Below are 17,046 nucleotides of genomic sequence, written 5' to 3' on the forward strand. Positions count from 1 at the left end.
TATTCATGTAATTTTTTTAAAAATTAATTCTTTCTAAAATGTATTTATTTTCTTTAAATTTTTGATATTTTTTAAAATAATTTATTCATTTAAAAAAACAACTCCCTCCCTCTGTCCTGTCTCCGTGTCCCACCCCCATATTACCAAGGGCGGCTTCTTGACCCCGTTAAGGTCAACACTTGTTGTATGAGTGAACGAGCGCAGGCGGCCTCCACTGGAAGCGATCTGGAGATAATGATAGGGTTTACTCTGTCGAGGCTTCATATCGAACAATTATTCTTGCGTGCCCTGCCGCTGGTGTTATGCAATATGTCCAGGTTTCACAAGAATTCCTTGTTTTGGTCACCGACATACTGAAAGTTTCTGAACGCGAAGAACTGTCACCATTGCATTTATTTTGCTCTTTTTCTCATGTTGTTCATGTTGTTTGAACACCGTGTTAACTATTTACAGGAACTTCGTAACTTGTTACTAAAACTAAAAGTTCCGCAGCAGAATCGTCACTGCATATGACATTTTGTTATTTCTTGCAATGTTTTTAATTGTTACTCGTTCTTCTCACTCTCTTCATGTTGTTTTTACACTTTGCAAATAGTTGTGTTTTTGTGTGCTGTAAGTTCCTCACGAAGCACATTTTCTGCCACTCTGCATTTGACATAATTTTAAAAATGTCGGGTCTTCTTTGTTTGAATTCTTCGCACTCTGTTCATATAAATGTTACTCTGTATTTCTTCTTTGCAATAAAATGGGTATCTTTTAATCAAAGTTTCTCAACAGGGAGATCTTGCAGTGCATGTGACATTTCGTACTTTCCTGTCACTCTGTTAATCTTCTTTAATTCCAACAGTATTCTTTCTTAGCTTATTTGTGGTCTTTTGCTCAAAGTTCGCCAACAGGGAGATCCTGCCCCATTGCACTTGACAATTTTCAATTTTTATTCGTCTGTTTATTTTTTGTTCGACTGATAACTTCTTTTTTCTTCATTGCAAAACGTTGGGTGATCTTTTACTGCCTGCAGTGATGACCACATCACCAAGAAAATTACATGGTAATTTGCATCAAGATTGCAGTATATTTCAGCCGGCCAATGATCGACAGTGCACTGCATCAGATCTGCTCTCATTGCTTTACTTATTGCAAGGCTCAGAATATTTCATGGGAGCAGTGAGTTGTTTTATTCTATGACATAACTGAACCCAAGTGACCTGGATACCATTTTGTTTTAAGTAACATCGCTTTGATGGTTTTATGTTATGTGCAGATTGCTCATTGTCATAATACATTAGTTGGGTGGCTGCTTGATCCGAGTCACGTTGTGTTACATGTTACTGTGATTATGTGTGGATTGGTACTTCCTCCTTTTTAGTCACTTTTTTCCACTGATGATACCGTGATTGAAGTTGCATTGCTGCTTTCACCTTTGATTCCCGTTTCAGTCGTTCATTTTTCTGTATATGAGTGGATTGGGGTAATTCAAATGACATAGTATACATTAATCAACATTAGACAATCAATGCCTTCAATACAGCAATTGCAGGCAGGATCAGGACATTTCCCATGGATGAATGCGTTCATATCATTGATTAAATGTGCGCATATTGCGCAAGTGAAACTTTACAACGAAGGGGTTATTTTTTTCAGTCATTTGAATTTAACAAATATTTTGATAGTTGTTGTGCATGAACTTCAGTTCGTCCACGACCATTCTACAAAGTTTCGAGTCTATAGGTAAAATGGTCGGACATTTACCTTTTCTTTAAAACTGAGGTGTTACCAAATTAAACACCTCCGAAATTGTCAATGGCGCGGAAGCTTTCCTGAACAGGCATGGCCTTGAACCCAGCTCTAACTGCTTTCTTCGGGTCACCAATGATCTGGGGGATGAGGCGTGTGTTTGTGCATACTCTAAAAACACGACTATGGCTGCACCATTCATGACCGTGCCTAAACATGGCAAAATACGGTATAAAGGAGTCAGTTTGATTTTACATTGGAACGTTCTTTTATGCGGAGTTCCATTCTACGTTTTCAAAGTCGCACACAATTTCTTGTACAATGTGTAACCAGAAAAAAAGAATGCATGTATAAAATATGCGAAAGTTTTACATTGATTTCAATTTGTTTTCTTATCTTTAAACCTGCTTTATTGTCATTATATTTTTCATCGTCTGCAAATACTTTTACTTATGTCTTGCGTTCGTTATCGTATCAAGCAAAAATAAGATAAGTACAAGTAAGAATCAAATAACTCAAGATTGCGTAAGTATGGGCGTTTTGCGTTATATTTTTGCACACTGTCTCCGAATGCGCCCGAGCAGGACTAAGATGTTGCATTCAAACCCACCTTTTTGGTGGCCGACTCAAAATCAAATATTGGCCTTGAAACTTACAGAGACAATGTTCATACAACACTGTGTACTACATTTTAGTCAGAGTAAGTCTCGAATGTAGACTTGAGATCCTGAAAGTTTCGAAGCAATCCCTTCAGTAATTGCTGAAATACGGTGCTTTTTGTCGGGGTACCCCTTAAAATGGACGCAACATCCTCTCGTTCATGCGCTCCACACCTGTATCAGTACCAATGACATAACACAAGAGATACACAAGATAGCAAAACAAAACAACCTGTTCTGGATAGATAACCAATTTGGGTTTTTTTCGTATGTAAAATTTGCCAAGTTGCGCCTATTCTGTATTGTCGATTTTTTAATTGGTACCTGACGTTTTTGTCAGGTCGATTTTCGGGGTACCCTTACTTCAGCGGCGGTCACGTGATACCTATAACAGAAATCTTTTATCCAAAACATGTGCCAGATAGCCAAGTTGAGGGCCTTTAATGGCATATAAAGTTTGAATGAAATGACACGGGAATTAATGTTTTAGTTGGGGTACGAAAATGGGTGCAATAACGTTTTTGCTCAGTTTTGTTCAAAACATTATTAGACATTAGTGAACAAATGTTAAAGTGGCATTCTTTGTCATATGATAAAATCCAAAATCCAATTTGTGTCTTTTTCACCCAATAAGCAGGTTGCTTAGGGTCTTCAAAATGTGAATATTGTCATATTAGTGCAAGATCATAAGCCCATCATCCTATAATCAAAGGTGAAATCCAGCAACATTTTTTCAGTTTGTTCGTGATATCATCTGTGATTGCAAGCAATCTGTGTAACCCTTAGAAAAAGAGACAGACACAAATCCGAAAATGAGAGTGTATGTACACGAGTGACAATGGAGTCATCAGAATCGCCAACATTTCCAAATTTACTTTCCAGAGCTCAGTATGACCTTCGCCTTTCTAAAGGTCATCTTATGATTCCAACTTCTCTCTGATGCTGGGCGCCAGGTCTTCCTCGCGGACCGGTTTGAAGATGACCTTGGCCAGTGCCTTGTGGTCGCTGCACATGATGCCCTCCACCTCGAAGGTTGTATCTCTGAAAACAAGAATAATTATGGGTTATTCTCCAGAGCTGTGTACCAGAGGAAACCATGTTATGAAGTTGAAATTGATTCCAGTAATAAATGCCGGTTCCATTTTTATCCTTGGCCTGCAGAGAAAGAATTAGAAATACTTGCACATGTTGTTTGTCTATGTTCAAGTTTAATGTAAAACCAGTTATATGACTGGAAAGGACATTTATTCCCCCACCTTATTCAGCAAGCAGATTGATTTTACATGAGGCACTGTCCATTTTATTTATGACGGGTTGTGGAAATCGCCCAAAAAACGTAACTGAATGTTTGAATGGATCCCGCGACGCACTAAACTTGAAGAGACGCAATTTACGTCACTAAGCATATCTCGGTACTTATGTAATCCTCTGCTTGCAGGCATGGGAATTGTCCGCCGAAAGGCACATTTCCACCGAATTATTTTTTCCGCCGAAAAAGCAAAAGTGTCCCCCGAAAAAATAAATGGGGGAGGCAAAAATGGTTCTGAAAACTGAATTTAATGGCAAGCTCAGATGACACCAAATTGCACAATTTGGGTTCTTTGGAGAAATGGTTTCGGGGGTGCATGCCCCCGGACCCCCCCTAGTGAGGACAGGCGCATCGCGCCGTCGACTTTGATATTACTTACACATTTTCAGCCTTTTTTACTTTTGTCGATTCCCATGCCTGGCTTGTTTCCACACAGAATACACAAGGACATACACTTGATTGTCTATCGAAGACGAGAAATATGTGTGCCGATACGTACCAACGAAAATGTACGAAGCATACGTAACCGATATGACAAATAAAACTTTTGTGAAAGTCTCACACAACTTCCAAAAAGTCCCCCTCGTGCTGGGACCCTATAAAGTTCTCCTGATGGGGGTCCTTGGACCCCCTGAAATAATATTTGGGGGTCCCGGGACCCTCTAATTAGAGCATCTGAGGGGAGCTCTGAGAAGCATTATTGAAATTGGATCGGCTGCTCAATAGTTCAAAGATACTTTGAATTGTACATACAGAAAATGAACATAAAATTGTGGAGGAGGAGCAGCCCTTATGGCAGCTACGTAAAAACCAATATTTCACTGAAATAGCTTTGACTAGACCTACTGGCGTTAGTTTTGTTTACATCTACGTTTAGGCCTGACTTAAACGTTTCCTCATGTCCATTACATTCCACTCACACATACCTGTGTTTAACTGAACGCACGTCATTGTAGAAATCTTTTCGCCGAAAATTCAGGACACCATTTGATTCGTAGTAGTACATCTGATCAAACCACGAGTCACCATTGGGATGGCTGCCAGCTTTTGCGATTCCCACACCCAGCCAGTTGCTATAGTGATTGAAGTTGAACGGAGCAGACCACATGACGACAAGACGCTGGTTGCTATGTGCGATTCGCCAGGAGACCGTTCCATATGAACCTGTTGCTGTACCCCAAGTCTTGCGACCAACCTGGAAAAGAAATGCCATAGGTCAGAGGTAAAGCAAAGGCCTTATACAATTAGCCTTGAATGATCTATCTGAGAATCCGCCTGGGTTCCTATGACGTTACTTCCTGGATACTGGTCCCGTAACCCGCCAGGGTCGTATGGGCACTTCAATGACGAGCGCTGCAAATAGGTCACATGCATATCAGGAAGAAAGAAAGGACCCGTCTATGGTTTAATTTTTGTTTGGATTAGAGACTAAATGATGTTCCTGTCTCTGCAGATTGGCTGTATTTTGTTCAGTGCAGGTGCTGTTTGTGCAGCTCTTGTCAGGATTTGGGTCTTTCAACCTTCTTTCCTGATGATGGCCCCGAGATATTTGTGCTACTTCACTGTCACCAGTTCTAGTCCGCTGACTGTGGTTTTCGCCTTGATTGATTCTACGTTAATTTGTTTGTCATCATCTTTCTGCGCTGATCTCCCCTTGATACTCTGGTCGATGTTTCATCCAGGTCGTTCACAAAGAGTTGGCGAGTTCTTGTTCCCTGCCGCTTGATTATCGACGAAACAACGGATTCTGATGACCTGTCCTCAAATGTTGAATTAGAGCTTTCTGATCATTAATTCTTATTTTATCTGCTTCTAATCGGAAATCTGGTTGAGATAAGAATTCGTATTTCATCTAGCAAGATTTGTAATCATGATCATCATGATCATCATGATCATCATGATCAGCATGATGATCATCGTCGTCGTCGTCGTCGTCGTCGTCATCATCATCATCATCATCATCATCATCATCATCATCATCATCATCATCATCATCATCATCACCACCACCACCACCAACAACAACAACAACAACAACAACAAAAACAGCAGCAGCAGCATGAAACTTACCAAAGCTTGTCTAGAAGCAGGCATAATGGAATACGGCGCCACGCTCAGAACGCCCCCTTTCATCGTGGCGCTTGCGTCACTGAGTGGGAACTTAGTCCAGTTTTCCACCTCAATGCCAGCCGTCACACGGTACCCGTCCTGCATCAGGGCGTGCGTTGACGTTCCCACCAGAGTTGTGCCGCGAGAAATTGCTGAATCAGCAGCGATTGCAACTTCTGGCCTGGTGTCTGGCGTTCTCTGGGCTTGCTCTGCGATTCGATACAAGAAGTGCGGTTTGGTAGGATTAATGATTGATCAGTATTCGCCTAGTTACGGCATACTACCCGTCAAAACCTGTCTCCGATCGCCCTATGGCTACGGTTCGGGGTTTAGGGTGCCACGACGTATTATAAAATCCGTATCTGGACGTTCGTGTATATCAACACTAACAATCATTAAAAAGAAAAAGAAAAAAAAGACATAAAATAGATACTATGTTTTTAGTTTCATGTCTATAAAGAAAAAAACATTCTAGTTGCCATTTAATATACGTTATAATCATTTAAAGGACTGAAAGTGCACGTCACAAAATGGCACACAGCTCTGGAGATTAAACCAGTATACTGTACACTACTTCTTCTTCTTCAGCGTTCCAGAATTTTCTGGTTACGTGTGAGCTCGTTTGCCCATTTAGGTTCCCCAAACTATACTCTGAGAGCATAGTACTCAGCTTCACTCCGCTTTCGTTGAGTAGGCATGCTGGGTATTTTCGTGTTTCCATAACCCACCGAACTCCGACATGGATTACAGGATCTTTTCCGTGCGCACTTGGTCTTGTGCTTGCGTGTACACACGAAGGGGGTTAAGTCGCTGTAGCAGGTCTACACATAAGTTGACCTGGGAGATCGAAAAAATCTCCACTCTTAACCCACCAGGCGGCAGCGACCGGGATTCGAACTCACGACCTCCCGATTAGGAGGCCGACGTCTTACCACCACGCCACTGCGCCCGTCTGTACACAAATGTAACGGTAATGCACACTGCACCTCTCATAGAAAAAGGAAAACAGCACATAATTATGTTCTTGCAAACGGCTTAATTTGGAAGGGGAAACGTTAACTCATGCACTCTGCCTAACAACGAGTACATGAGGATAGTTACGAATGCTTATGGAAGCAGGACTGGTTTTGATCACACAGAGTACAATATCGTTTTCGCAACCAGTGAGGCGATATACTCGCCCTGACAAATCCCACCTTATACATTTGGAACAAAGATTTTCAAAGCGAAAACTCCCCTTTCAGTATTGCACGGCAGGGTATCAACCTGGCCTTTCTCAGTACATAGTGTCGACTTTGATTAACAGGTGTCCTTACATAAAAAAAGTTATGGACTTATATAAATAAGCGCGCATGCTACGTACAGCATAGCTAGGCCCATCCCCCCACCCCCAGTGTGTACAGTTGGTACACGTAACCCTCCCCCCACCTTCCCCACGCCCCTACCCCAGGAGGACGGGGGATCGTGTTGAGACGTCGCCCCTCAAGTTACCCCACCATACCTCAACACTTGACACCAGTCCCCAACAATCGCCACCCATATTGTGTACGTCAGCGCCCGCCGGGCGGGGAGCGAAGGACAGTCTCTTATGGAAAGCCGTTTGGCTCATAACTATTACAGCTGTAATTTAAAATAAATACACCTGTATTTAATGATAAATACAGCTGTATTTATTTCTTAAACGTATACAATAAGTATCATTATTAATTACAGGTGTATTTTTTTTAATTAATTACAGGTGTATTTTTTTTAATAAATACAGGTGTATTTATTATAAATTACAGGTGTATTTATTTTTAAATACAGGTGTAATTATTATTAAATACAGGTGTATTTATTTTTAAATACAGGTGTATTTATTATCAAATACAGGTGTATTTATTATTAAATACACCTGTATTTATTATAAAATACAGATGTAATTAATGATAAATACAGGTGTAATTATTTTTAAATACAGGTGTAATTATTTTTAAATACAGCTGTATTTATGATTAAATACAGCTGTATTTATCATTAAATACAGCTGTATTTATTTTAGATTACAGCTGTAATAGTTATGAGCCAAACGGCTTTCCATAGTCTCTGTCCCACCCTGCAGGCGGGTAGCGGTGCACCAGACTTTTGCGACACACGTCTGTTTGACAGCGTGCTTGTTTTGCCCATGCTGTGTGTGCGCGAGCTCGCCGGCGCCCGCTTGCTGGGAGCGAAGGGTTTCCTGCTCCACCTGGCAGACGGGCTGCTGCGCACCGCACACCAGCTATTATACCTGTTCCTCTGACTTTTATTCATAACTTATTTTTTCTCAACCAATATTGCTTACATGTATCTTATTTACCCCGTTGTGGGGGAAAACGCAACATGGTTTTAAAATCATTTCTAAACTCTACAAATACTGCGCCCTTTTTGCTCCAGCGGGGGCCTTGGCCTTTACGGAGCAGTCCGCGCCCGCACCTTGATCTTGTTGACACACTATCAGGATTGGGGCGGGGACGTAGCTCAGTTGGTAGCGCGCTGGCTTTGTAGCCAGTTGGTCGTTATCAGCGTGGGTTCGATCCCCACGTTCGGCGAGAGATTTATTTCTCGTAGTCAACTTTGTGCAGACTCTCTTCGGTGTCCGAGCACCCCCGTGTGCACACATGCGCACGAAAAAATCCCACGTTCACAGCGAAAGTCTCAGGGCTTGGAAAACACGAAGACACGCATGCATCATCTCTCGTCTCCGATTATCATGATCGTATTTCGATACTTTGACGAGACAAACCCAATGCTGGTGTGTCGAAGAAGACAGCCACAGCGGGCTTGTTCGAATCAAAGTATCACACCATATCTTCAACGTATTACCAATACCTGTCCCAATATAGACCAGTTGGTCTAAGAGGACGTTAAACCCCTAATAGTCAGTCACTATCAGGCACCATGTGAGAGCCAGCCAATGCGAGCGCGCCCTTTCACGGCACATTGAGTGGGAGGGTGTCTTATTGCAGGTTTGGTTGGCATCGCAGGGGTGCAAAACAATAACATATCATCGTGACTTAATATTTAAATGGCTTTTTAGTCTTTCTCTTGCCTGTAGTGTTCACACAAGAACAGTGTTGTTTTTTTAATATTTTTTTTTTATTGTCCTGTGTGCGCGTGAATGACAGTAAATGTTTTTTTCTATCCTTACTTATCATCATCACCCTGAATATAGTGTACATATTATCATCATCACCCTGAACATAGTGTACATATTATCATCATCACCCTGAACATAGTGTACATAATTATTATCACCATTACCCTGAACATAGTGTACATATTATCATCATCACCCTGAACATAGTGTACATGCATATTATCACCATCACCCTGAACATAGTGTCATATTATCATCATCACCCTGAACATAGTGTACATATTATCATCATCACCCTGAACATAGTGTACATATTATCATCATCACCCTGAACATAGTGTACATATTATCATCATCACCCTGAACATAGTGTACATATTATCATCATCACCCTGAACATAGTGTACATATTATCATCATCACCCTGAATATAGTGTACATATTATCATCATCACCCTGAACATAGTGTACATCTTATCATCATCACCCAGTGACCCTGAACATAGTGTACATATTATCATCATCACCCTGAACATAGTGTACATATTATCATCTAACGAACCGGACTCTTATCTTTCAACAAAAGGTGGTCCTAAGTTTTATCAATTTTATCATATTATGAAATAAATGTATCATTCCTTTATTGGCCCATCCCCTATCCTCCTGTACATTTTTACCCAGAGGCTTTTAGAAAAGAAGATAGCGGGTCCATAACCTAGTCACCTCCAGTCCTAGGGTCAGGTGCCCCCCTTCCTCCCTCCCTCCCTCCTCCTCCAATTAGCATATCAACATGGCTATTCCCTAATGGACCAAGTCCGTGGGACAGAAGAATCATCAACCACAGCATAGCAGCTGCGTCCCTTGGAAAGAGAAACTGAAACTGAACTCTACTACTCCAGAAAAGTATAATAGGAAAGCTTATAACAGATTAATTTCATGGAGGTGTGGTACCTGAGAATTGTTATGTCCATCGTGACGATCACAGATGGTTGAATGAAATCTATCTTCTATATATATATACGACTTGTGTCTGTCTGTGTGTCTGTGTGTGTGTCTGTGTGTGTGTCTGTGTGTCTGTGTGTGAGTTCGCGATGCACGGCCAAAGTTCTCGATGGATCTGCTTCAAATTTGGTGGGCATATTCAGGTAGACCCGGTACAGGACACAACCTGGTCGATATTTCAACACGTGCTCTCAGCGCGCAGCGCTGAACCGATTTTGGTTCCACCTCAGCTATTTTGGTTCCACCTCAGCTACCCGGGCCCCCATACCGACACACCAAAGCCAAAGTTCTCGGTGGATCTTTTTCAAATTTGGACACCGTATTCAGCTACACCCCGGACACAATATCATCGATGAGATATTTCAACACGTGCTCTCAGCGCGCAGCGCTGAACCGAATTTGGTTTTTGTGTTCATTTCACCATTATAAGTAACTCTTCCTTATCTTCTCATCTTCTCCATGTTTTCAGCGTTTACCTCCCTTCCTTCGTATGGTGCACTATAGTATCTTCGGATATTCCCGGCGTTCTGTTACTATTTTTAGAAGGTCACCGCAGTGTCCAGAACGTAAATTGGACCCGTAAATTATCCTCACTGTAAAAGTGCAAAGGTCGAATCAATTTATAGCCACGCGAAAAATACACTGTCATCTATCTCTCTATAGATACGGCTTCTCTGTGTTTGTGTGTGTGTGTGTGTGTGTGTGTGTGTGTGTGTCTCTATGTGAGCAACACCTGTGCATTGTTCAGTTCTGTTTGTGATGTGGTCTGGCGGCTTTTGTGTAATTTTATGTACTGGCCTTCCTTTGAGAAGCCATAACAGTTCAAAAGGGCTTAGAGATAAGCTCTAACTTGCTCAGTCCTGTTTGAGTGGAGTTCGCCTCCAAAGGTGATTAACACGGTTACATTCGTCGACAAGGATGGGACTCGATATGGTCAGGAATGGCATTATGGCCACTGAATCATTTTCGTGCTGTTCCCATTCCACGAATCTGGGAGGGACCTAAGCTTGGCGGGTCCATTGTTCGGACCCGGCGAAGCCGGCGTACGGCTCTAAGTACTTCTTCCCGGCGAAGCCGGCTACCCGGCGAAGCGGGTATTCATTCTAGTGTATACATAATGAAATTAAAAGCCCCACATGATGTGCATGGCATGCGTAAATAAAATTAAAAAAATAAAAAAGGAAACTTTCTGGATACGCAAATAAGGAAGTAAAGCGTCTGCACCGAATTGTCTCGAAGACACAACTTACGAGACAAGAGGGATTTCTCCTTCTTGTTATTGTCATTCAAACGTAAAGACCAGCCAAGAAAATTGCATTGCGGATGAAACGACATTTTACAACCTTAAACTGAGAAATAAAAAAATATTACCTTCATTTCCACGACGGGACATGGTTGCCATTTGCATGTGTGTATTCCGGTGAGCCATCCAGTTCCCCAACGTAGAATACTGCGACAGGGCTTGTTTACGCTGTTTTTGGAGGTTTGTGAATTAGGTTGCGTTCGAGTAACGCGGCTGTTCTAGTCATAGAGTATTAAAGGTTCTTTCCTCCTCATGAAACCCGACATGTCAGCCAACACATGAGTTTGTTTGTTTCGTTCATGGCCTGAAACTCCCACGGCTTTTACGTGTATGACCGTTTTTCCCCGTCATTTAGGCAGCCATACGCCACTTTCGGGGTAAGCCACCACATATAACTATGCTAAAGGTTTACTTGGGATGAGAGAATCTTTCATTTTAAACACATAGCAACATGCCACGGCCTGGCCGCTTTCTGTGCATAGGCCTACATTTGTGTTGAATTAATTTCGTAACTGACACGAGCGTCAACATTCGGAATGGGCGATTCTGCTGAGGTTATGCCCCCTCTTTCTTTCGGCTGGTAACTGGCGCCACCTCGCGGCAAGATCACACGAGAAAGGAAAACAAACTTGCATTGGTCCCAAATAGCATATCGGTTTGGTAACAGTTCGTGTGTAAGTCGTGCATTTTATACAGTAAACAGACAATGGTCGGTTCTGGTGAGGTTATGCCCCTTCTTTCTTTCTGCTGGTAACTGGCGCCACCTCGCGGCAAGATCACAGGAGTTGTCTCGCGTTATCACCCCAGAAGCGCTCATTAAGCTAACATATTCCCGTTCTGCATACAACACAGCCAAGCTGTTGAATTCTGGAAGTCGCAAGATTCTCTAATTCCGTGTGAAAGTCTATAGACACATCTGTGATGGCATAGGCTTACATGATGGTATTCACACGAGAAGGAATTTAAGTTGACAATGTGAGGAATTGATTAAGAGATTATTTAATTAGCCTTATCTCATGTAAAAGCCTGGTCAGATCTGGATGGTCAGCCGAATCATTTCCACGGAAGAACGGAGCCTTTAAGCTACCATGCATTACTCACATCCCGAGGGGCGCGTATCCCAGGAAGTAAATTGTAGAGCACATTGCATTGTGCAACCAAATAGAATTTAAACAGGAAAGTGTGTGCGTGGGGAGGAAGGGGGGGGGGGGAGACAAAGACACATATATAGAAAATGAAAATGAAAATGAAAATGAAAAACATATACAGACAAAAAATACAGTATGATATGGCGCAAAATCCGCGATCCATTGGTCGTCAAACACACACTGACACACCACACACACACACGCACGCACGCTCGCACGCACACACGCACGTACACACACACATACGCACACACGCACACGCACGCACATACACACATACGCCCACACATACGCATACACACACACACACACACACACACACACACACATACACACACACACACAGAGTGTAAAAGTCTGTCGTGTAGGGCTATGGCTTTGCATAAACAATCCTACCGAAAAATCTCTCTCTCTCTCTCTCTCTCTCTCTCTCTCTCTCTCTCTCTCTCTCTCTCTCTCTCTCTCTCTCTCTCTCTCTCTCTCTCTCTCTCTCTCTCTCTCTCTCTCTATGTGGTTGCTTTGTGCGTACGCGCGCGCGCTCGTGTGTGTGTGTGTGTGTGTGTGTGTTTCATGCTTTATCATTTGAATCTCCATAGTGATAATTGACAGGTTTCCACTCAAAGCGTAACGCCATGCACGTTCTATGCATTTCTCAGAAATTGGGAATTCTGGAAACAATATGTCGATCTACTCAACCCCGCCCAGAAAAAAAACCATTCGGGTTTTTCAACCATGACTTTTTCAGGAGTCTCGTTTACGGATTTGAGAAATCACACATCATACTTCCGGTGGGTTTTAGTTTTAGTCCAAGCAAACGAGGAAGCTTTCTGTATCCAATCGGGACATTCCAATTAAACAACAACATTTAATTGTGTACCACACACACACACACACACACACATACACACACACACACACACACACTAACACTAACACTAACACAACCACACACACACACACACACACACACACACTCACAAACACACACACACACCGTGTGTCACACCGCACACACACACATACAAGCACACACACACACACACAGGTATACACACACACACGCACAAACACACACACACACACACGCACAAACACACACACACACACACATGCACACACACACAAACACACAGACACACGCACGCACAAACACACACACACACACACAAACACACACACAGGTATACACACACACACACACACACACGCACAAATTACCTTCTTGGAGTTCATGGAAAAGCTATGTGGATACCTGTACTGGGGGAATTAGGAAGGTTCCCTTTAGGATTAAAAATGTTATCACAAACAATAGCATTCTGGGCGCATATTCTAGACTCCAAACAAGATTCGTATATACATCAATTATACGACTCAATGTTGCACCATCCGACAGAAACGCCATGGCTACAATTTGTTAGACAATCTCTTTCTAACTTAGGTTTTAGTGACGTTTGGCATAACCAATCTACATTAAATGTACACAAATTAAAGTTTGCCATTGACAAAAAACAACAAGAGGAATATATAAGATACTGGACAAAAGAAAAATCAGATACATATTCCAGACTTAAGTTTTATTCTATGATCAGTAAATCTTACGAAATGCAGTCATACTTAATACAAATTAAGAATAATAAACACAGAAAGATGTTAAGCAGATTAAGGACTAGCACACATTGTTTAAAAATTGAAAGTCGAAGACATCAGAATATCCCTAAAGAAAATCGTCTTTGTATTGAATGCAATGTCATAGAAGATGAAATACATTTTCTAGATAAATGCAATAAATATGTTAGATTAAGAGATGAATTTAAAGAAGATGCTTCACATATCAATATGAAATATGCTAACAAAAATCCAAGTAACTTATTTTTAGAAGACGAAGTTCAAGTTCGTCTTGGCAAATTTGTTACGGATTGTTTTAGCATTGTATAATGCATTATTTGTTGTTTGTTGTGTCAATAACTTTACTGGTTCATGACAATAAACATTATTTTATTCTATTCTATTCTATTCTATTCACACACACACACACACACACACACACACACACACACACACACACACACACACACACACATGCACACACGCACCTCTTCCCTATTTCACACACGGTATATAAACATTCTTCGACGATGAAACATAAAGAGAATACTGCATTGTTTGCCTTGTGATCCCAGTATTACATGACGCTTTGTGTTCGTTTTATTTTTAATTTAAAGTAGAAATGCCAGCGAACAGGAAAGGTTAAAGGCACAGTAGGCCTCCCGTAAACCATCACAGATACTGTCATGCTTTTACACACAGCACAAACACCCTTTCCAGGGCCGGACTAGGCTAAGAGGAGGGGGGGGGGGGGTTGCTAGAGGTGGTCCAGGGGGATATCCCCCCTGGCGGCAGGGGCGGATCAGTTCATTTTAGGGGGGGGGGGGGGGGTTCAAAAGTATATTGTGAAGATATGGGTGTGAAGGCGCAAAGCGCCGAGCCGACGGTGCAAAGCGCCTAGCTTGCTAGGGGGGTCCGGATCGAGGCATGCCCCCCCGGAAAATTTTGAAAAAAAGGATGCAAAATGGTGCAATCTGGTGCATTCTGAGGATGATCATTACCAGTTTCAGGCAGCAGATTTTGTCACTGATTATAACCCCCAAAATTGAAACTCAATGTAAAATAAAGAAATGCATACCTCATTCAATATTTTTATATTTTTATATTTTTATATTTATAAGGTGGGTCCGGAAACCCTAGAAACCCCCCCCCCCTCGTCCGCCCCTGGGCGGGGTCAAGGGGCAGAGCCCCTAGTTGGGGTCAGGGGGCGAAGCCCCCTGAAGCTGATGGGTAGGTCATATTCTGAGATAAGAAAATGGTCGCTCCTTGCATGAAACGGCATAAAATAAGCAATAATGAAAAATGTTTTAAATAAGTAAGGTACATGTTCAGGCTAGGCGGGGGGGGGGGGGGGGGGGGGGTGGGTTGCGCAACCCCCATAACCCCCCCAGTAGTCCGGCCCTGCTTTCATGTAAACACTCACCGCTTGAGAACATCCTAGGTGCCCTCCGTGAAGAGCGAGCAATTTTCAAAGAATTTATTTTTGCGTGGTTTATCTTACCCCTGAGCCATCGTGAACCCGTGTGACTGATCCAGTTTCCTTTTTTTTTCACAATGTAGTCGTCAGTTTGTGATTTCCAATGCGACTCGCTGTAAGCTTATCTGCAATAGCACGTTATTATGTACCTTTGAATCTAAACGCAACAAATGGCTGCGATTCACACGAACTCAAGCGATGGCTTTTGACTGTTCAGAGAAACTGGCGGTAGGCATAACCGTCGTCTGCCACGAGAACCACGACCTTGCGTGACCCTGCTTCCGGGCTTTTCTTTTTTCAAATTTTCAAAACTTCGAATTGTGCTGATCTTGCCTTGATAAAAAAAGATTTTTTTTATTATTATTTAAGAATGTTTGTGTAACAAGCTGTCAATTTATTATTTAGATTTTAAAAGTTAGGTCTAGCGCCAAAATGTACCGCCCGATTGTCTGATCAGACAATCCGCAAAATTAATTCTTTGAAAATTGTTCGCTCTTTTCGTAGAGCACCCAGGATGTTCTCAAGCGGTGAGTGTTTAAACGAAAGGGTGTTTGTACTGTGTGTAACAGCCTGACAGTATCTGTAATGGTTTACGGGAGGCGTACTGTGCCTTTTAATATTAGAACGTTTAATTATAGACAGGAGAAAACATTCGCTGACTCTTCGTTGTCAATCAATCAATCAATCAATGAGTCTTATATCGCGCATATTCCGTGGGTACAGTTCTAGGCGCACTGCAGTGATGCCGTGTGAGATGACATTTTTATACGGCCAGTAGATTGCAGCCATTTCGGCGCATATTTACCTTTCACGGCCTATTATTCCAAGTCAGACGGGTAAAGGTAGACAATTATTAACTGTGCCTAAGCAATTTTGCCAGGAAATACCTTTTTGTCAATCGTGGGATCTTTAACGTGCACACCCAATGTAGTATACACGGGGGGAGGTTCGGACACCGAAGAGAGTCTGCACACAAAGTTGACTCTGTGAAATAAATTTCCGCCGAACCTGGGATCGAACTCACGCTGACAGCGGCCAACTGAATACAAATCCAGCGCGCTACCAACTGAGCTATATCATGTGTTGTGAGACGGAGATCATGATTATCGATGAGTCAACACATTACTGGACTAAGTTCCTGTTCTTTGAATTGTTTTGTCATTACATGTACGTCCTCTTGTGCAACGTTTCATCTTGTCTGTACTTAAACATGCCAACAACTATCTTGTTTCTTGACTGTTGATTGTGAAATGACAGTAGTCTACCTCTTTCGGTGTATTTCTTCCTCTAGAAATCTCTATTATTCAATATGTGTATTGGAATGTTAAAAGTCCTTTGTTTTTGCATACCGAGTTTTGTACGTTTCATATATTAGGCTATGAGGGTGTGTGTGTGTGTTGTGTGTGTGTGTGTGTGTGTGCGTGCGTGCGTGCTTGCGTGTGTTTGTGTGTGGTGGTCTGATGTGGTGCGGGGTGTAGTTGTGTGTGTGTGTGTGTGTGCGTGCGTGTGTGTGTGTGTTCGTGCATGCGTGCGTATATGTGTTTGTGTGCGTGTGTGTGTGTGTGCGTGCGGGCGTGCGGGC

General features: G+C 42.2%; 1 protein-coding gene across 2 annotated transcripts in view; it reads right to left on the bottom strand.

Moving 5' to 3' along the window:
* Window positions 1-583: 583 nt before the first annotated feature.
* Window positions 584-17,046, bottom strand: part of LOC138963168 (tereporin-Ca1-like) — a 114,091-nt gene continuing 97,628 nt past the window's right edge. The window contains exons 1-4 of one of the 2 annotated variants that reach the window (XM_070335206.1): window positions 11,303-11,459; window positions 5,773-6,020; window positions 4,629-4,897; window positions 584-3,434 (exon numbers count right to left, since the gene is read on the bottom strand). In XM_070335206.1, the coding sequence (XP_070191307.1) occupies window positions 3,311-3,434; window positions 4,629-4,897; window positions 5,773-6,020; window positions 11,303-11,360 (699 nt within the window). In that variant the 5' untranslated portion in view covers window positions 11,361-11,459 and the 3' untranslated portion in view covers window positions 584-3,310. Of the gene's footprint in view, window positions 3,435-4,628; window positions 4,898-5,772; window positions 6,021-11,302; window positions 11,460-17,046 lie in introns of those variants that run through there. The other variant, XM_070335207.1, reaches the window with a different exon arrangement.

Source organism: Littorina saxatilis, linkage group LG3, assembly GCF_037325665.1.
Source record: "Littorina saxatilis isolate snail1 linkage group LG3, US_GU_Lsax_2.0, whole genome shotgun sequence".
In the NCBI taxonomy this organism is placed as follows: domain Eukaryota; kingdom Metazoa; phylum Mollusca; class Gastropoda; order Littorinimorpha; family Littorinidae; genus Littorina; species Littorina saxatilis.